At 39.4% G+C, this 22,422-nt stretch overlaps 1 protein-coding gene across 6 annotated transcripts in view; it reads right to left on the bottom strand.

Moving 5' to 3' along the window:
- The window catches only part of ATP11C (ATPase phospholipid transporting 11C), a 160,663-nt gene that overhangs the window by 27,010 nt on the left and 111,231 nt on the right, over window positions 1-22,422 (bottom strand). For all 6 annotated transcript variants that reach the window (XR_009050295.1, XM_057718387.1, XM_057718388.1 and 3 more), the window contains 9 exons: window positions 22,211-22,282; window positions 20,784-20,857; window positions 18,949-19,052; window positions 18,314-18,495; window positions 16,863-17,123; window positions 12,845-13,019; window positions 8,264-8,366; window positions 6,633-6,778; window positions 2,538-2,597 (listed from right to left, as the gene is read on the bottom strand). Coding sequence is in view for 5 of the 6 variants with exons in the window: in XM_057718387.1 (XP_057574370.1) it covers window positions 2,538-2,597; window positions 6,633-6,778; window positions 8,264-8,366; window positions 12,845-13,019; window positions 16,863-17,123; window positions 18,314-18,495; window positions 18,949-19,052; window positions 20,784-20,857; window positions 22,211-22,282 (1,177 nt within the window). In the remaining variant the exon portion in view is untranslated. The remainder of the gene's footprint in view (window positions 1-2,537; window positions 2,598-6,632; window positions 6,779-8,263; window positions 8,367-12,844; window positions 13,020-16,862; window positions 17,124-18,313; window positions 18,496-18,948; window positions 19,053-20,783; window positions 20,858-22,210; window positions 22,283-22,422) is intronic.

Genomic DNA, 22,422 nt, shown 5'->3' with positions numbered 1-22,422 from the left:
TTACTGAAAAAAAAAATTTACTGTTTACTAAGTGCGAAATACTGAGGACAGAAAAGATTCAGGCCCTGTCGGCCAAGGAGTTCAAATTCTAGAGGGGGAGGCAGAGTGGTGAGTATACAAGGAGCTGGGGGAGCCCAGAGGAAGGGACCACAACTCTGACGTGCAGTAGAGACAAAATGAGAGATGACACATGCAGCCTTCTCAATGAAGTTAAAAAAAGGGCTCTCTATAGAACATGGAGGTACTTCACACATACAAAGATTTAAGTTCAGCAAAATATTTTACTGAACTAAAAAGTTCCCCCTCAAAGGTGTTACATTCCTTTTAATATTCAAGGGAGAGGACTAGTCTGTTGGCACACAACATTACATTTTCATTGGAAACTACCCATTTTGGCTAATGAGAAAATTGAAAAAAAACAAAACAAAACTCAGATTGACTGGTGTGTAATTTAGTCTGGAATTTCATTCAAACAAAAGAAGCATCAATCTACTTTTGTTCTCCTATGATACTTTGAGGGTACATGAGAGATAATTGTGATTCTTAGATGCACGATTAGAGGAGACAGAAAAGTCCTCAAAACAAAAAACAGGTTTAGCTGATAACGCTTTTTTTGTTAAACCCGTTATAAAAGGTATCTTTTCACGAAGAAGAAAGATCAGTACTAATCTAGATTTGCTAAACAAAGAGTTGCTTTTTGCTTAAGTAATCTCCATCCTGGTCCCATTTCTACATTCTCTATAGCTCACTCTCCAAGTTCCAGGGTTGCAGAGAACACCTGAAGTAGACCTGAATTGAAAAAGGCTGACTACCAGTATGTATTCCACAGATATCTGCAATAAAGGTCTCTACATTCAGCACTAGCACAAGGCCAAAGTGAAAACTAACGATATGTACAATACATCACTCAGAGAGACCTTCCTTTTATCTGGTACACTTTTTCTAAGATGTCTGCCTAGCTCCTTCCCTCATCTCCTCCAGATCACCTGCCCAAATGTCACGTCATCAGAGAGAACTTTCCAGATCAGTTTGTCTAAAACAGTTCTCTTCCCCAGTCACATTCTATCCATTTATTAGGCTTTTTTTTTTCCTTCAGAGCATATATCAGTACCCAACATAAGATGTTTGTCAACTGCGGTCTGTCTCTCCCCCATCACTCACTGTACCCACAAGCTCCACGGGCTAAGAGTTTTGATCACGGTTATATCCCCAGCACTTAGCCTGGCATACAGTAGGCACTCAAGAAGAACTTGTTAAATGAATGAATGTACCAGCTGAGCAACTGAGGAAGATAAATATCATCTCCTATTGGAACCTAAGAAGACCCCCGACAGCCCAGGGTTTTATAAGGCGTAAGTCCTTTCTTTCTTCATACAACTTGTGCTTGGTAAACATGGTTTAAAAAGCCAACTTTTCTTTATCACTTTGCTACAAAGTTTGAAAATGTCCTTTTAAACTTGCATACTTCGTCCAAGGAAGTGAGGAATTACATTTTGATCAACAGTAATCTGAATGTTCCAGAAAAATAGATTCATCAGAATTTATGAAACTGTTACTAATACTGTTAGTTTTGCATACGAGAAGGCTGATGGCACTTCCTATAGCCGGTAGATGATTAATTCATAGTGATGGCGTAACCGGCATCATGGGGCTGATGACACGGCACTGATATAAGAGACAGCATACCGAATGGCGAAGAGGCAAATTCAAGAGAAAGATAGCAGTAACTGCCCATTGAGAAGAATATATTCTCTTAATAATACTGCCAAGAAATTAGGAAAAAATCACTTCCTATCATGAGGAATGGAGCATGCCTTGAAATTTAGAAACTCAGTCTCTAACACCTGTGATGATGTTACCAGCAGCTCAGCTTGGAAAAAAAATCATCAAATTGCTCATAGATTAACTATGAAACCTCTGTCATTGAGCATTATAGCTCCTTTATTTAGCTATCCTTCCACAAGAAGCAATGCAAAATGCATTTCAGCTGTTAAAACAAACCTACAAACATACCTGCCCATCCCACCACTTATGTATCAAGTTAACATATAGCGTATTCCGTACGTGATAAATGTTCGGAAAAATAGAGAGGGCTAAAAGTGTAGAACTGTTTAATTAATCTAAGGCTTTATCCAGGAATTACAGCTTCTTGGCCAGTTTAAACATCAACGCTTTTCTAGAAAATCAACCGGAGAAACTGCAAAGGTATGAGATTTTATTTGATGAAATAATAAACTATAACATTTTAGGATTATTGGAAAACACTGTATACACTGATAAAAAGAAAAAAATAATTTTTTAAAAGGATCTCAATTCCAACAGGATGTACGAAATAACTTTCAAAAAGAAAATGACAAGACCATTACTAAAGCAAAGATAAAAAATTTGCTATTGTCAAAAGCCAGGCCAAGAAGATCAACTGTTGAACCAAGAAAAAAATATCCTTTTACTTTGGGCATAATCTCTACAATCCAATGCATAAAATTTATTAATAGCAAATATAAACTACGTTACAACAGATACCTAGGAAAACAAACCTGTTGTGAGAATCCACAGAAGAACTGGTACAAAAATTGTGGCAAAATGAAACAAAGGTTCTGAAAAAAAATGAAGAAAAGGGTTAATTTTTTTCACTTGATCAAGTTTCTAAACTAAAATAGGAAACCGTACTCCAAACAGTCTACAGGCAGTCCTAAGTCCTTCTAATGTTACAATGCAATAAACTTCTACTCCAGAGTTGTAAGGAAACAATTCAAAACAAACGATTAAATTCACATTAATACCAACTTTTGCCCTACCAAGGCAGAAGAGCACCTCACTTACTTCATGAGACCCTCTTGCTATTCTTCTGGAGAAGAAATGAGCTCATGTAACATGAACACCTAATGGTACTGCACCTTAAATGCCAAGTAGATTTGCAAAATCATCACAAAGTAGACTGACGTAAAGCTGTAAGTGTATATTTTAAAGTCAATTAATGCCAATAAACAGTCAGGAAATTATCATAGTGTATATTGATGTGAACAAGTACCAACTAATGCTTTACTGCCTTTGTTACTGCCTCATCAAACAATCAACTATTATTATCGATCACCTACTATATGTAAAGATACTGTGGGTGAAATAAAAAACGAAACAAATGGGAGAACACTAAAAACAAAAAGATTAAGAAAATACAAGCTGAGAATTCATAAGGCAGTAAAAGCCACCAGGTGAGATGATAACCACTAAAATTAACGTCTTCAGGCAAAACTACCAGAACTAATATTTTCAAATGAGTGCTGTCTTTCAATACAGGCTGTGACTGTATTTGAGCACCTGCTGTAACTTGTTCATGGTGTCTCTGGGCAGCAGCAGCTTCAATAGCCCATTTTTGAGCCATGTCAAAAAACCAGTCCCTTTCCTTCTGTCACACATTCTCACTTAGCTAATTTACCAGGCTGGAAGACTTGAGGCTGTTTTAAAAATCCAATGGATCCTCAAAGCATGACCATTTGCCACAACTGAGGATATTTAGATGACTATACTGCAGGCTTTGGAGGACATTTTTAAAGAACACTGCTACATGCGTTTTGAATAAGTCCTACAGCACCAGAGTGTCGGAGCTCCCAAGGTCGTCACCTGGAAGGGCAATACTCATTTGTATGTATAAGTTCTGGCAGAAGGCAAAATACTGTCGGTAGCCTTTCTACAGGCATAAGTTATGTATATACAAGAAGTGTTTTGAGGTTGGAAGAGGTAGTGCTTGGCGTGGATTATGCGGGTGCTTTATGGGAAGGGGATGTCTGACTCTCCCATTAAAATAGTAGTTCCATGAAAACAAGGACTTTGCCTGTCTTATTCCATTACGAATTCTCAAGGGCCTGAAACAATGCTTGGCATATGGTAACACATTCAAACCTATTTGTTGATTGAATGAATAAAGATGTTAGACTTTGAACTAGGTGTTAAAGATGAAGAGGATATGGTGATAGCGGGAACCAAGGCAAGGCCATGTGTATTTTAAATATATAAGACAGGACAGAGTCAGACTGCGGGGTGCCTTAAAAGCCAGACTAATCCTTAGACCATGGAGAGTGAAGTTTCTGGAGGACAAGTTGAAAAGTGGCATTTTCTAAACATTAACCTGGCTGAATTATGCAAGGAGGAATGAATGGAGAAATAGAAAGCAGGAAGACCTGTCACTCCAGGGGCTGGCAACAACAACTTGAAGATGCAATAAGAGGAAGGAAGGCATCTTAGCTCAGCTGGAGGGTCAAACAGATTAGAAATCATCTTGGGACAAAAGGCAGCACTTAAAAAGGAATACTGCTAAGTCAGTAACTATTGATAAGATGATACTGGGCATAGAGATCCTAATGAAGACAGAGAGTATCTACATAAATAATCCCCTAAATTGGGAACAGGGATATGTAAATTACTGACCACTGGTAAACATTAGCCATTTTAATGCTTGTTTTGTTTTTCTTAACAGAGCATTCCTTCCATCTGGTGGCAGTTGCTTGAATTGCAGGCCAAAATCTTAAAGAGGCAAACCAAGCTCCTGGGGAACAGGATCAGATTGCTAGGCAGATCTATAAGGGAAATCTTCACGGGATCTCCTACTAGACGGAGGTAAGAGAGAATAACCATCCATCCCCACGTGGGGCTAAGTTACTGAGTCCAAGGCCCCACAAACCCTAACTATATAAATAACATAACCACAATGAAATGGTGGAACAGGAAAAAAAAATTTTTGGAAATAGTATCTTGACTACATACTCTAAGGCTAAAGACAAAAAGAAGTGCTTACAAATATATTTCTCAAGTTAGTCAGGAACTACTTTAAGTGTACTTGAGGAGTTGGCAAATAAACACAATGAGGATGAGAACCAGGCTTCTCACCACTGAAGAAAGGAAGCACTAATATGGAAAAGGGAACGGTTAGAATGAACCTTCTGCTACTGGCTTTAATCAAAGGTATCTGTATAAACTGAGTTCAAGTATTGAGTTTATATGGATACCTTTAATTCTGGCCCAACAACTTCAGCTCAGTAGCAATGAGAACAACTAGCACCCAGATCTTGATTTCTAAATACCATTTGCAAATAAAAGGAAGCAGCAATCCTTGCAGAAAAGTCTGAATCTAGGAATGGGGGTAGGAAAAATACAAGAGGAGCCTAGAACATCGTGTGGTACCAGAAAATAAACAAGACTTCAGAAAAGGTTAGGGCTGGGGGTGGGAGTGGGGAGGGAGGAATGGGGAGTTGCTACTCAATGGGTATAAAGTTTTAGTTATGCAAGACGAGTAAGTTCTAGAGATCTGCTGGACAACACTGTACTTAACAATACTGCATCTTAACAATCTGTTTAGTGGGTAGAGCTCATGTTAAGTGTTATCACAATAAAATAAACATTTAAAAATGATGGGTACATGGTGAAACAGACACAGGCGCCAAATCTGTGACAATCTGAGTAACAGAATGAACAATGATAGTAATGAATTTCAACAGACTAAAATATCTGGCTTAGTAGGAGAACGCTCTTTTCAAATGAAATTACACAGAGCAAAACTAAGGGGTCCTGACACCCTCAAAACACCATCTGAATCAACTTATGAAAGTTGACATTATCATGAATGAGACACATTGACAACATGTGCCTTCTGATATGATACACTCAGCAGGTTGCAAAAGTGCTTCTGTCATAATTGTGCCCAAATGCAATATCTGAATCTAATAATAGGCAAACATTAGACAAACCTAAATTGAGGGACATTCTACAAACTAACTGGCCAGTGCTCTTCAAACATGTTAAGATCACAAAGACAAAAAAATAGGAACTATCCCAGGTTAAAGAAGATTAAGGAGATCAGGATGCCTAAATAAAAGCATAAGCCTGAAATGGACCACAAAAAGAACATCTGTGGGACCATTAGCAAAATTCCAATACAGTATACAGACTAGTTAATAATGTGCCAATTAATATCAATTTACGGATCTTGGTAACTATGTTTTGGGTTATCTTAAGTGTTAACAGTTGGCAAAGCCGGGCAAAGAGTATATGAGATTTCACTAATTTTGCAACTTTAAAAAGTATGAAATTCTCTCAAAATGAAAAGTGAAAAAAACAAAAAAAAACCAAACAATAGAACATAGGAGAAGAGATCAAGTTCTGGTACATGTCTAAAATAGGCAAACCTAATGTGTATGTTGTATAAATTTTATCCAAATTTATATATTATATGCCATATGTATTACTGTATATCATAGAGTAATGTACATTTGGTGCAGGGGTGAAGACTGGAGGGGAACACAAGCAAACTTTCTAGGGTGATAGAAATGGTCTATATTTGGTTTGGGTGGTAGTTACATGGATGTATACATTTGTCAAAACTGAACTGTAAACAATTAATGAGTACATTGTACTGTATTTAAACTATAAGAAAGTTGACTTAAAAATTTCCATCTCAAATCTCTTGCATTAAAAGGAATTTTTGGTTTCTGATTCGTTAAATAGACCGCCTCTGTTTTGCTGACCACGAATTTCAGTAAAAGAAACATGAAAAAAGGAAAAAAAAACCCCTACAACCAAGCTGAGCCAATGGTGGGTTAAATAGTCATAAGTAAAATCACAAATATTTCATCACATACCTTATAGAAGAAATACTGTACAAGGTGTGCTATTCTCACATAATATAGATGTCCATGAGCCAACAGCAGTTTCTTTAAATGTTTAAACTTTGGGACAGCATAATCGCTATTCCTGGCTGCTTGGCGACCTTCTTTGCCTTTGATGCCTAAAAAAAGAAAATCTCTATAGGGACAGTATTTTTATAGAATAAGTAACCACCTGATTTGTTATTTTTGTATTTTTTACTTGCTTACATTTATAGTTCAATTGAATAGTTTAGTTTTGTTCTATTAAGCAAAAAGTGCTTTTAACAGTGACAGTGAGACACCAATAAAAAGTAAAATTATGTTTAATAGACAATTACCTATTTATAGCAAAACATAAAACAATAGGTTCATTATTTTAATCATTATAAGTCAAAAATTATACTGAGGAAAAAATTAAATCTAAAAATTATTTTAAAGGTACTTAGTAAGTGATTAATTATGTATGCATGGCACCAGACTAGGTGCTATATTAAAAGCAACTCAGAGGCCTGGGGTTTATGGTCTAAGAGCTCAAAACTGAAAAGTTACAATAAGATGGTTAAGTCCTTATACTGAATGATACTCTTGAGTAGTGGACGGCAAACACTTAATCCTGCCCAAAATGTCTGTTAGACAGTTGGTTCACACCAAAGATCCTTGAAATTTGGTCCTGTCCAAAACATCAAGACATTTGGTCTATAAGACAGTTGGTCCATGCCAAAAGGTCTTTGACATCTTGTCCTGTCCAAAATGTCCACAAGCATATTTGGTCCATGCCAAATGGTTTTCGACAGGACCAAACTTTAAGGATCTTTTGGCATGGACCAAACGCACTACGGACTTCTTAGACAAGGCCAAATGCCCTGCAAGGCTGAGTAGCAGCCCAAGTATTCCATGAGCTCAAGCAGCTTTAGGCCATTTCCACAGTCAATAACCAATGAGTCAAACTAGAGTTCCACACTAAACAGGGTTACTTCCAAATGGAAAGCACTTGGGAATCCAGACTGCGGTACCATAATCCCCAAGACGCTATTTCCATTAATTCTCCCCCTCCAAAAAATAAACTTGTTGTGGTGTTAGGATTGCTGCCTCCCAGCAGCCTGACAGGGGGGAAAATGGTACAGGGTGTGGGGAAGCTGTGGCTGCACGCCAACATGTAAATTCACCACTATAGCCCAAACCACCATGCACAGATACGGCCATGTGGAGAATCAGCCGGCTGCTTATCGCTTCTTAGTCCCAAACAGTTAAGGATCTCAAAAGATAGAGTGTGGCAACACAGGCAGGTGATCTGGCCAGGGGTGAAAAATCAACAAAATTTCATGCACATTGTCAAAAGTGAGAGCTAAATGATCAACTGCACAGCTAGCAGGTTTAGGAAATTCACTTTACTTGGCTAATATAATAATATCCTCCAACTCTGTACTGCTATAGTCCCACCAGGGGGAGGACTTTGGCATGGACATATTCCATGATCAGTTGAGGACCTTTGTTTGATTAACAATGATCATTCTGAAATTCGAGTTCAAGATGAGCAACCAAAACAATCTCTAGAATAATAAGACCACTCTACCTAAAAGCAATACTGATACCTTACAGCTGCCATCTCATTAGATGTTTCTTACCTATGCCCACATGGGATTCCAAGATCATACTAACATCATTGGCACCGTCGCCTATCGACAGTGTTATTGGGCTGCCTTTTAAATTCTTCACCATTCTCACAATCTAAACATTAAATACAAAAGAGGTATAGAAAAGGTCAAAGCAGAATGAGAGATTGTACTACATTGCGGGTATTTGCCTCATTCACACTTGTAAATGGAGGCCTTGCAAACAGAAAGGTAGCTTGTGCATATAAGTACAACAGTCTCAACTTCTTAGGGGCAGAAGAACACAGCTTTTCAAAATGTAATACCAGCGGCCACTTGTTTCTGGTTTTGCGAACTGTCAAAAACCCTGCCTCCTACCTATATTAGAGGTCAGCACACTTCACTCTTTTGTCATTGCTTCCTGTGTCCTTTCAGATCAGGTACTGAATGAGAGAAAGTGGAGACCAGAGAGCTGATTTGGGGAAACATGCATGGGGCTACCAGGACAAAAGTAGGCAGTGAGAGGACAATGTTTTTGGTTACCTCTCCCTCTCTCCTCCCTGCTGACACTCCACCTCCCCTTGGTGCACCCCAACCCTTATGCCCATCTAGCTGCCCACTAAACTTTACTAAGTCTCCCAGTGCCCAATATGATTTGATCTCTCATACAGGTAGCTTGCATTTCAAAGAGGGGCACCTTAAAGGTGATGAGCTTTGCAGAAAGATGCCCAAGATACGTCTATAAAGCCTGTCATTATTCCCTGAGTGTCTCTTAAAGATGTGTCGTGGCACAGCACAGCTCAATGCTGTGTTCATGGTAGGCAATGAATAAAAGAAATCTCCTGGCGGAGTTACTTGTGGGAAGAGTATTGGGTAAGCAGCTGTCCTCCCACCGTATGTTTCAGATAATGACTGCTTTATGTGTCAGCCCTCAAAATCCCTTGGAATCTAGCAGCTTTTAAAAAGCTTATATAATTCAGTAGTTAAATAATGCCTTGCAAAAATTTTGTACTCACAATGGCTTTCACCAGGTAACATAAATAAAACCCATTTTCACATAACTAAAGCGATTAAAAATAATTTATATGAGGCAAAACCACCCTGCAGTCTTTTCTTTAAACAAAATTCAGTCTGGTTTTAGTTGTACACAATAGCATACCAAAAAAAACCCCATGTCCAATCCATTTAACACAAAAATGATGTTGTTATGAAATGCCAGCTTTCCCCCAATTCTTCACCTCAACTTGGTTCTCTTTAAAAACTTTATAAGAGTGTCAGAAATAATCTGTGAGTCATACACAAAAGTAAACTTGTTTTTAATGGGCTACAATACTGGTTAAACTAATTGCACTTGTTCTACTGTATGCAGCAATGATCTACGCCTCAAGGAAGAAAAATGCAGCCAGGAAAGGTCTAGGGAAGGCAATAAAATTATCAAGGGTGACAGCTTCTGCATGAAAATATAGATTAAAAAGATGAAAGCTCATCTTTGTGGAAAGATAAAAGGATATATTTTCATGGACCATAAAACCATTAAATATCTAGATAGATAAACATGGAGTTTTTTAACCGAGTCCCAGGTCACCTGGATTAAGAACTTCTCTTCAATCTCTAGATAGCTTCACAAAAGAGAAATCAATTTACCAAAAACTATTTACTGATCAACTAAAACTACATGCAATACGATGTGCACAAGCAAAGTGCAAATATCCATAAAGGATATATGGCTTTGTCACACACCTCAAGAAGCATATAGTGGGGAATGAATACAATAATATCAGACAATCAGATTAATAAAATAGCAATACGTAGTACCTATGCAACGGAATATATCACTGTCATCTAAGTCGTCCACATAAGAAGGCCTACGATGTCAGAGAAGGGAGAGGACACTACATGCCAGAGTGATCAGAAATGATTTTACAGGACGAAGGGTGGTTTGATCTAAAGCAACAAAGACTGGTAAGATCTGCATGGATGGGGAAAGGGGGGTTGGAGGAGTATCCCATGGAAAGGGAAGAGCATGTTCTAAGGCACACAGCCAGTTAAGTACAGTATACGCTCAGAAAATAGATCTGGTTTGATCAGACCAGTGAATTTTCATACAGGGGACATGGACATGTATATATGGGGCCACATCAACAGGGAGTGATATTATGAAAGTGGCAACAGGTTGCAGGAGAAATGGGAAGAAAAGGCCAGGCTTCAGGCAGAGAGAAGTTAGTCCACGTGGAGTTCAATGAGCTGTTAAAGTCCTGGACCTAGAAGGTAATGGAAAGTAAGAGATGGAAAAGATAGTGTACTAGAAAACGGACAGAATTTGGTGACTGAGATCACATGGAAGGGGGGTCGTCAACACAGATTCGAAGGTTTAGAATCTAACGGCCTAGAAGTATATTGAGCTTAGTAACAGATGTTAAAAAAAGACAAGGAAAATGACAATTGGGCTCCAGAGAAGGCTAAATTGAGGTGATAATGACACACCCAAGAAAATGTGCTCAGTAAGCAACTGGAGAAGTAAAGTAGAACTCCAAAGACTGGGATTGGAGAAGTGACTTGAAAATCCCCTATGTGGACAGGACAGATGAGTAGGTGATATTCTGGAAGAGGTGGCTATAGTGACAGAAATAAAAGAGACTAAGGACCGAACCACAGGGGGCTCCATATTCTGGGTGGGAGAAGCAGCATGGTGTTAGGAATTCAGATACTGGCCAGGGCAGTGGAGCAGTCAGAACCCAGGCGAGCAATTCGAGCAGCAGACGATGACTATGAGGGGGCGGGTGTGGGGGGTGGGGTATTGCCTTTGACTAAAGGGACAGATTTCTATGGATACTGTTCTATTAGGATCTGCTTCCCCAGCCAGGGCTAACCAAGGCTCTTAAGGTTGCAGAAAAGAAGAGCACCTGATTGTGGTGAAAACTGAAAGTGAGAAGAAGGTAAACAGAGACAGTGCCCTAAATTAGGCTGGGCTGTGTGCGCGTGCACGCACATGTGTGAGGTAGGGGGCGGGGCGTGCGACAGAGAAGCCACTAGGTCTACAGCAAGCAGCTGAGGGACGGGAAGAAGCGAGACCCACACATATAAAACAGCACAGTGTACACAGACGTGAAGAGGTGTGTACCTGAGACTCTAAGGCTTCTGAGACTCAGGGAGTACAAGGAGGCAAGGTGAAGCAGATCAATCCATCCCGTGGAAGAGACAGCGCACGGTAGGTGGCCCTGCACTGGGTTTTATTAGGAGTAAAAGTTTCGTTAGGCCAAGAGGAATTCAGAGAGCACTCCAGATGAGAAGTGATATGAGGGAGGCTTTGGAAGTTGGAGTGAGCATGGCACGTGCAGGGATGCAAAGGGGGAACAACCAACAGGAGTGGACATGAGAGTGACGGTGGACATGAAATATATACAGACACGTCGAAAGGGCAGATGGGGGTGGCCCCGTGAGCCATACTGAGTCACCTGCCCTTCATCCTAAGGGACCAGGAAGCTACTGAAAGGTTCTGAGTGAGAATATACGCTGGGAGCAGGACTGTTTTAACAAGATTGATTTGGGAGTATGGGGAAAGAGATGGAATGGGGAAGGGCGAAAGCAAGGAGAATAGTGAGAAGATGAAATCAAATAGTCTGTGTGAAAAGTCCTAAGGGCTTGCTTGCACTAGTATGGAGATAAAAGGTTTAACAAGATGGCACCAAAATGAGAGCTACGACAAAAGGTAGGATCAATAGGACATGGTGACTATATATGGAGTGAGTGAGAAGAAAAGGATCAAAGGTCGTTTGGAGACTTAGGGAGCGAGAGAAAAATGTCACTGGTAATAGGAATAGTAAAGACAAGGGATAAAACAAACTGGCCTGAAGGAGAAAATTAGAATATCTGTCTTGGATACTAGAATTTAATGTTACAGTGGGGAATCCATATAGAGCCATCTAGCAGGCAGTTAGAAATACGAGACTTAAAAAGAAAAGTCAGGACGAGAGATATATTATCAATGGGAGTCACAGAAATGGACGTGCTTATCCAGAGACATAGGGTGTAAGTGAAAAGCAGAGGGAAGACACAGCCCCAGAAAAAACTGATATTTAGGGAGAAGACAGAGGATGAAACAAAATAAAAAGACACTAGGTTGCCAAGAAGGAAAAAAAAAAAGGACCGTGGACCATCAGAGAAACCAAGGGAGGAGAGTTTAAAGGAGGACATAACTGGCAGTGTCAACTGCAGTGGAGAAATGAGGAGAAAACGGAAGACAGCACAATGGGTTCAGCAAGGAGGTCACTGCTCTCCTCCAGGAGATGGAGCAGAGTTAGGTGAGGAGAAAGAATGCATGTGGCTAATGGAACAGTGGAGCCAGGAGCAGTGGGATGAAGGCAGCAGGTACCAAGTACTCATTAGAGATGTCTGCAAGGTGAGGAATTGGACAGGCAGCTTGAGGGGACAACAAGGTAAAGCACAGGTTTAATTCAAATTGGTGGGAAGACTCCTGACTTGGACCACAGAGAGGAAGAAGCCAGGGAAGATCTAATAAGGTACTCAGGGCTCTTTGAAGAAAATTAAAAGTGAACATTTGCACATGTGTGTACAGAGGTACCCAGAATGGAACAGAAACTACTATCCAGTTACCTGGGCTTTCTGTAACGGTGCCATCCGACAGCAGAGCACTGCAGTGCACTTCATGCAAATTTGTAGGAAAATGCTTTTGTAATTGTTAGAACCAGAGTCTTGACTAGAATTTAATATGAGAGACAATGTGGAACCATCAATGATTAATCCGTATTCCTGATGTTCTGTCCATGCTCTGAAAAAGAAAGACAACGCTATATTTGACTCTACTACACATTGCTATGTAGGAACTTTAAAAAAACTACAAAGAGAAGGGTTATCATCAATCTGGTTCCTGGACCTGTCAATTCTAAAGAAGCAACCGTCTCTATTAATGGCACAACAGAGACTTTCTACCACATCTTTGAGACTCAAGTTGCCCATATAGATGGCACTAAATTCTAAATATAAAAACAATGGACATCTAGCAGCCAGTCTCCATATAAGAAACTCAAGGTGAATTTTGGAAATTACAGTTCAATCAAACTCTGATATGAAGACAAATCATCAATCTGAAAACTCCTTAACAATGCAGGGAAAAGACAAAATGGCGTTGGGGTATACAAACCACAGAAGATATTCTTAATATCTTTGCCTGAATGATGAAACCTATCAATAGACCTGGCTTCTCAAATAGGATGGACTAGCAAAAAGACATAGTGTTCATTAAAGATACCATACAATAATGATATATATTCCTTAAATAAGTATCATTTTATACTAGATGAGTGGTTTTCAACCACAGTCTTCCCATTAGAGTCATCTGGGCAGCTTTAAAAAAAGCCCATGTCTTAGGTTTATCCACAAATTAAATCAGAGTATCTTGGGCAGGGATTGGTTATATATAAGCGTGTTTTAAAAGGCTCCATAGGTGATTCTTATGCATAGCCAGGACTAGGTAGTATCAGGAAAGACATAACAGGTGCCAAGTATTTAAGAAAAACATATGGGGGAAAACTTACAACTGAGAAAATTCTACCAATTAACATTTCATTTTTTTGCAATTAAGAAAAAAACAGCAATTAATCAATTTCTGCTCAGGGAATCTTGGGTGCCATTTGAGAACCGCTGCCATAGAAGTATTAAACAGAGCAGGATCGCATTGTTATACGATAGATTCATTTGTCTAATTTTACGCTTCTCAAAGTTTAAAGGAATCTTGTAAAAGTACACATTCTGATTCAGTAGTTTTGGGGTGGGACATGAGATGCTGCATTTCTGACAAGCTTCTGGTGATGATGGAGCTGCTGTTCTATGGACTCGGAGCAGTGAGAGCCTAATATGCCTCATCATTCCCTCCTTCCATATTTTGCTTCATAATATTATGAACATGTTTTATTCGCTAATTACAGAGATATCAATCATGCATTCTCTTTTGCTCCCTCACTCACAGAGCTGACAATGTGCAGAAAACAGTGGCTCAATAATCAATCAGGCAATATTTGGCCTCTAACCAGGCCATACAGAAGAAAGGGAAGAATTATTAATTAATCTTTCTTTGGAGAATAGAAAATCTCTTTGGGGTGACAGAGGCATACATGAGAGAATATACCCAACCAAACATGATGTTAAATGGTTAACATCCAAAAAGAATGGATACATGTATATGTATAACTGAAGCACTCTGCTGTACACCTGAAACGAACACAACATTGTTAATCAAATATACTCCAATATAAAATAAAAATTAAAAAAAAGGTTAATACCCAGTGATCGGGACAATTAATACACACCAAAAAAGAACAGTGGGTTCTTTGTGAGGTATGATATCTGAAATGGAACTTGAAAGACAGGACAGAAAGAGGTGAAAAAAAGAGAGAATGTATGTGGTGCACTAGGAAAATAAGTTGAAAAGGTCATTTCGGGTCTTTGGTGACTGATTCTGTGGGGAATAGAGACCCACTAAACGGAGCCCTGAGCAGGGCTGTGATGTGGGCAGCACTCCCCCCACCCCCGATCTTTATTGGAGTATAAGAGCTTTACACTGTTGTGCCAGTTTCCGCTGGACAACAAAGCGAATCAGCTGTATTTACACATATATCCCCATATCCCCTCCCTCCTGCCACTCCCTCCTGAGCATCCCTCCCACCCTCCCCATCCCACCCCTTTAGATCATCAGCCATCATCGGGTTGATCTCCCTGTGTTAGGCGGTTGCTTCCCACTAGCTATCTATTTTACGTCTGGTAGTATATAAATGTCAATGGGCAGTACTTTACATCTAAGGACCACTCATCTGGCAGAGGGGCTTACATGCTTTGAGGCACGGGTTACTAGGAATCTGATGTAGAGCACCAGTGGAGAGAGTGGGAACTTGGGTAAGGCTTGGTGGCTGATTTGAAGTGGAAGGGACAAACGAGCAGAAGCTGGCCAAAGGGATTCTGTGTCTGATGCTTGGGTAACTTGGAGAAAGACTGTACCCAACTCCAGATGAGTCAGGAAGAGGGAATGCTGAGATGGTGAGTTCAGTTTTGCATAAGCCCTGGCTTTTACAAAAGTGCCCAAGAGCTGCTGAATGGTGCTATGGACTGAAGTGTGTCCCCCCACCCTCCCACCCCTGAAGTGCCATGTTGAAGCCCTAACCCTCAATGTGATGGTATTTGGAAATGGGGCCTTTGGAGATAACTAGGTTTAGATGAAGTCATGAGAGTGGGGCCCTTATGATGGGATGACGGGATTAACATCCTTATAAGAGGAAGAGACACCAGAGCTTCCTCTCTCTGCCAAGTAAGGACACAGCAAAAGGGCAGATTTGCATAAGCCCTGGCTTTTACAAAAGTGCCCAAGAAGCCAGGAAGGGGGACCTCACCAGAACTCTGCCATGTTAGCACCCTGATCCCAGACTTCTTGTCTCCAGAAATGTGCCGAATAAGTTTCTATTGTTTAGGCCACTCGGTCTATTGTATTTTGTTATGCTGGCCTGATCACACTAAGACAAATGCACAAGTAAAACACATGTAATCTGCACTGCCTTTATAAGTACCATTTGGCTAAAGGAAGGAAACATTTATCATAGGCAATTAATAAAAACCTGTTTACTCTCACTGATGTCCAAGAAACAGAAGAACAACAGCTGTTTTAAAATTGGCCATAGCCTCATGAATGTGGGCTCTTCATTTTTAGAGATGTAGCATGTGCATGGTCTCTGGAATTGGATAGACTTGCTCTACACCTTATTAGCTGTGTTATCTCAAATAAGTCACTTCATCCCTCTGAGCCTCAGTTTCCCTATTTCTAACATGAAGAAAATAAGACTGCGTTACTGGGTTGTTGTGAAGATTAAATGAGAATAATTTAAAGTGCTTAATGTTGTTCCTGGAACAAAGCGTGTGCTTAAGAAACGTGAAATAATATTATCTAGGGGTCTTTGGATTTAGTGCAGGTGTATCCTGTGCCATTCCAGAAGAGGAAATCGATTTGGTTATAGCCAAGGTAAATTCCAGTAATTGGCTTAGGCAAAGCTAAGCCTTGGCCAATGTCAAGTATAGGAAAATGTATCTCTGAGTATTGAATTATTGTGGATCAGAGGCTTTCCTTGAGAACCTTAGGTTCTACAGGTTCTTCCTACGCAGCTCATTGAAAGCAGTCAAGTGGCCCTGCTATCAAGTATTTGGTCTCCACTGGAGCACTGGGGCACAAAAATTCACATAGAAAACAGCCCCAGGACCTCAATCTGCACAGAAAATGTAAGACTGATTTTATTACATTCAATTTAAGAGACCATGAAAAGGAATACTTTTTCTTAACATGGACCAGGCCAGAATATCAATGCTAAATACCCAGACCCTAAACATTTAGAAAATGAACCACTTTTCTAAAGCTTGAGAGGTACAGGGTTTTCTTTTAAATGAAAGAAGAGGTGGAAAAGTACCTAATAATCTCAAATATGCCAGTAGCCAAGTCCTCAGGGAAGGTTCTAACTTACAAGGATAAAACAAACAAAGAAATGATAAATTACAGAAAAAGGAGCCTTCTCCATACGCAGCTGTGATTTACATCTGTACCAATGTCTAAATATAACAAACTAATGCACTCTCTTACTTTTTAAGGCTTCTAGTACTTTTAGGAAATTCATGCAGCAACTTCTTACGATATTCAATCAACAACTCATGTAATCGATCTTTCCGTTCGCTTTCTTCGATGCTTTTGGTGGTCAGTTCCAAAAGCTCAGTGCTGGTTTGGAAAAGGCGGCAGGCATAGCAGGTAGATTTGGCTGTCTCCATCTTGTCCCCAGTAAGCACCCAGACTTTCAGACCTGCTGCGTGCAGGGCTTCAATGGTCTCAGCGGCTTGGTCTTGTAGCCTGGGAACACAAAGGAAACCTTGTTATCTTTGAAAATTCCTGACACAGATTCAGCAAGAAGGCTTGTTAAATGAGAATATTCTTATAATTCATAGCGGTTCTGGAGTCCTGACATGTTTTAACAGTTGGTTTTCTTATATATCCTTTATCCTTTCTGAGCATACTCTTTCTGGCATAGTTTTACTTATTAAAATACATTTCAAACAATGAGGTTTGGAACGTTCATGACATCTCTTGAGGTAACTGGTATCCAATGACAGAATTAAGAAACATCGCTCTTAGCTAAAATGTTCAGCAACTCACCAAATGTTCTTATTCACTGTCGCTTTAGCATATTTCATTATGTTTTCTATTTCACCTTACAAATACTTAACATGATTCAAAACAGAAAGGAAGGGTCAGACAAATTCTAATGAGATACTGAGGGAAGGTGGCGAATCCTCATCCCTAAGAAGCTGGAAATATAGGAAAGCTAACCATAATTCTGAAAGGCAAGGACAGAAGAAGAATGATACCTTGTGTTTCTTTTGGTCAGAGAATAACAATGAAATTAGACTAAATGAATTCTATTAGAACTTTAATACCTTGCAATGTGGCTGAATATATGTTTATAACTTCATGTTTGTTTTAAGCCTCACAATTTGCATTCATAACTTCTAGAAAACTCCTAAGATAGAATCTAAAACTTATTTTTTCAAGCAGATCAATTCTGGAGCCCTATAATCATGCCCAGCAGAGCTCAGCCTGTATAGGTAGAGCAAATTATTTAAAGTATGCAAAAACATGCTCTAGTCTGTTAAACTGCATTAGAATGAGCTTTTGTGTTGTTTGCTCTACCTTGAATTTCCCTTCTGTTCATCTGTCTTTCAAAATTGTACCTGTTCTACCAAGCACCAACTCAAATGGTTCCTCTAGCACAAAGCTTCCTATGCATACTAAAACTTCTTCATAAATACCTGCATAAATGGATAGCTTAGTAAGTACTCAAAAGACCTTAGACATGACAGATTCATTCTTCTAAGTCACAAATATTTTACCTAACTTAAAAATTATTCCCACAAACAGTTCAAAATCTGGTGTACAGAGAAAACTGAATTAAAGACTTCAAAACTTGAGAATAAATTACCAAGCTGGACAGATACCACCCTAAATGACTGGTCATTAAAATAAGAGTATCATTTTCTAGTTACTTGTCTTCCACGGCAGTGGCTCCAATTAAATTCATGTTTGTCTCAATCTCATCAAAAACCTTTTCCATTTTTTCTTCTCTGTCTTGTAAGGCCATTTTCGCCTCTATGAGCTGTCTGTTAATTCTTTCATAATCATCTGGAGCAATTTCTTTGAAGGCTACACAAAGTGTCCGATACCCCTCCTAAAAGCAAAGGAGGAGATCTCTATTTATCCAAATAATAAAAACAAACAAACAAACAAAACACACTTTTTAAATACTCTTGCTTTACCATACAAAAGAGAAATTCTGACTGATTTCCCTTTTAGTTAAAAAAGAGAGAAAAAAAAAAAGAACAGATTGCATTGGGTTAACATTCAATTAGGTTCAAAATAAGAAAATAATAGCTCTTGGGGTAAAAAAAAAGCATAAAGATTCTTGAAGAGTCTTCAAAGGCTGCAAATTCTGAACAGAAACTTGCTCCAGGATGTTTTATATTAAAATGAGGAAAATAATATTACAAAATCCCCAAATAAAAAAATAGACCATAAAAATAAGTTAAAATTCATTTAAATAGTCCTTTAAACAACAATCCATAGACACAGTTATTTCTAGCATTTCTCTTTCTATCTATTGTGGGGAGGGGTGTAGGCTCACCATTGCATTACGTTCCACATGAACTTTAGTTAACTCAATTTCATGATTTTGCACCCTGGGGAAAACTGCTGAGTCGGCTCCTTTACAAAAGAGAAGTATGTCTCCTAAAATGAAGAATCAGAGTACTTGGTTTACTTAGAATTTTAAGACTGGTATTGAGATTTTAATAGCAGATAACTATTAAGGTGGCCTCTCCCACCCAGCAGCTGTGTATCCTGAGCCTGCCTTGGAATGTTCATCTAAATGGAACAGATATCTTGACCTTTACTCTGTCAGGACAACATTCACCACCTCTTAGGACCGAAAACGGACATAACTAATATCCCAGAGTTTACAACATGCTCCTCTGTTAATAGATACTTCCTTCAAGTGAATCACAGAAGACCATGCTTGTGTCAAGGAGCTGCATCTGAATTCTCATTTTTGATCATGTTGTTGACCGTGGTCTAAAGTTCACATGCAGCATCTACAGATGTCAAGGACCAAACTCAAGCTCAAACAAGATAAAACCATTTTGAAAGACTATACACGTTAGCTTTTAAAACTGTAGCTTGAAGGTTTTCACTGGAAAATGGAGAACAGCTTTGCAGAATGCTAGTACAAGTACAGCTTTATACCAGTCCATGCACCCAGGAAAGTAGACAGCTGACCATTAAGAAAGACACTCCAACCTTATAAGGCAACGTGCTAAGTTCAAAAAGTTAAAAAAGGGTAGCTCTGAGGTCAAAGCCTTTGATAGGACCACTTCCTCAGACGTCTTACCATCTGCAGTAGAACGCAGATGTGCATGTGTACAGGTAAGAATAGCAAATATTTCAAATGTTAGGTGTTTTTTTAAAAAAACTTTCTCTCACATAACCAGTGTGTTTAAAAGTCATAAAACAAATTCCACACTCACATATAATGAAATCAATATCGTGACTTTGCAGTTATACCACAAAGTATGAATAAGATAGGATATATTCCCTCAAGGGTTTGTCTGTATCTTCCCATTCCCATATTAAGAAATTTTGAACAGATTTAGTACTAAAAAGTAAATTACTAGGAAATAAATCAAGGATATTTTGAAAAACCACCTGGAGACATACAGACAGACAGAAAGACACACACACACACACACAAACACACACACACACACACACACACACAGAGGAATCTGAGAGCCCACAAATAAAGCAGGAATGCTATCCCATGGGTCTTGCTGAATCTGAGCAGAAGGCATCCCGGCCACCATGGCTCCTCCCAAGAATATGGGGGAACCCTGAAATGATGGTACTGGTTCCCGTGCAAAGGGCAAGCTTCTTTACTGTGTGAAACAAAGAGCCCAGAATGTTGAAGTAGAATCACATGCCCTTTCCCAGCAGTCAGGCGCTTAGTCATCTCTAGCTCCCCTGCTTCTAGAAAGTGTAAAGCAGTGGGGAATTAGGAAGGTCAAGGAGGGATCACCAGCAACTCTCTACACTCAAAGATTCTACTGCTAGTAATCTCAAACCATCCAGTTGTAGTGGGCTGCCACATGTAGACACTGGTAGTGATTGGTTAGTACCCTGAACTGTGAAAGTCACCCTTTCAGTTCCTGTTTGGACATCCAAGACTGAGGAGTAGAGTTCACTTTCCAAGAAAATAAATATATTGTCTTACCAGGGGTTCTGCCACTGACAATTTGACAAACTGAACATGTGCTTACATAAATACATTAAGGCATATACAAAAGCTTTTCACGACTTTAGGTAATCAAACACTACTACATGAAATGTTTTTCTCTCTTGAAGCAGTCAATAAACATACAAATCTACAAATGGAAAAAGAAAAAGTCGAGTTTTAAAAATGCATACCTGATTGAGTCTTCACAATTACACTCATACGACGGCGGACAGCATCGAAGTTTAAGGTGTGAAGAAGTTCATACCTTTAATAGAAAAAAAATGAGAGAAGTGAAATACCTAGACCACACTGGGAAAAATAAAACACAACAGAAAAATCTTAGATTAACAGAGCTCTCCTCTTTGGGTAAGGGTTGCTGGCTGGGTGCACAATGGGTGCTTTCCATTGGGTCTTTGGAATTTCTCTGCACTTAGAACACGCTGTCGGAGGGTACCAGTGTTGGTTAAGGGGTATCTATATCCTCTCATTACAGAACTTAAAATAGTAAGGAGAGAGTGACTGCATAGGAATGAGGAACAAAGAGCTGTCCTGCCAAGCCATACCTGGAGGGGGTCTAGTGTGTGAATGGCTAAGCTATTCATCGGATGAAAGGATCAAGAAGAAAGTAAGTTATTAAAAAAAATGTGAAGAATTAGTTTCTTGAAAATAACTTGTATACAAGTATTTGCCCTAACAGTATTTATTACAAGGCTTGTCTTTGATGGGAGTGAGTGGGTCATTGGTTTTGGGATGTATAGGTATAAGACATCTACTTGTAGCACAGTATCTCATTTGTTGTTGGCCAGATGGGGGCACTATTCTGAACCGGCTAGAATCTGGACTTTGACAATGAATCTGGGCTCCTGGCAGTCAGGCCAAAGAACCTTCCTCTGGTTCCTCTGGCTCTTGAACATTCCTTCCCCCAAAGAGCATATTCCCTAAGCACATCTACATGTGTTATAGGTTTCCGAGATGGGTCTCAGGATATGCTAGGGGTCAGAATGGAGGTCAGATAATTACATTTCGAGTTCACAGAAAGAAATTCAAATTAATCACAGGGCCTAATTAAAATCCATTATTAAGCCAAGGGGGTACCTATAGTAAAAAAAGAAAAAAAAAAGGAAGAAAGAAAAAGAAAATGTGGTGCTACGGCTGCATCAGAGTACCTGCCCTGAAGCTCACACTCAAGTAGCTAGAACAAGAGAAAGCTTCTGACACCAAAGCTGCCATGACTGGCAGGGCGTGCAATCCCAGAATGATTGGTTGGGTTCTGCATAGCAGAAGGTTTCATGCATGTTCACTGATTTCTCCTGCAGCATGTGTTGGAGACCTTAAATGGCATCTAAAATTCAGAAAAGTCCAGGCAGACACTCATTCAGGCTACTGGACCCATATATGAACAAGATTGGAATCATTTACACCTCAAATGCTAGTTTTTGCCACTCTATGAAAAATGTCTTCTCCTACTCCAACTAAAATTTACATAAAACTCTGAACTGGGAGAGCAGAGTCCTACATTTACAGATGCAATCAGTTCCCTTTACTGCCCTTCCTAAATCCATTAAGGTTGACTGTGGGGTTAAGAAGTGACAATCATCAAACATATAGTGCGACTTACTCTTCTACTTCTTTTCTTTGGTTCTCTACTGTCATAAGGCCATTCTGCATTCCTACAAATGTGAACCCATACCTGCGAAACACAATAAAAAAGACCTTTGTGTATCTTCAAAGAATAATTAATTTCCCCTTGCACTGGCATTATTCATACTTATTTATTGTTTTCTTCTCTTTCATAAGATCTCCATCTATAACTATACTTCCTTTTACTTG

This window comes from Hippopotamus amphibius, chromosome X (genome assembly GCF_030028045.1).
Source record: "Hippopotamus amphibius kiboko isolate mHipAmp2 chromosome X, mHipAmp2.hap2, whole genome shotgun sequence".
Lineage (NCBI taxonomy): Eukaryota > Metazoa > Chordata > Mammalia > Artiodactyla > Hippopotamidae > Hippopotamus > Hippopotamus amphibius.
This window is presented reverse-complemented; position numbering and strand designations above follow the sequence as displayed.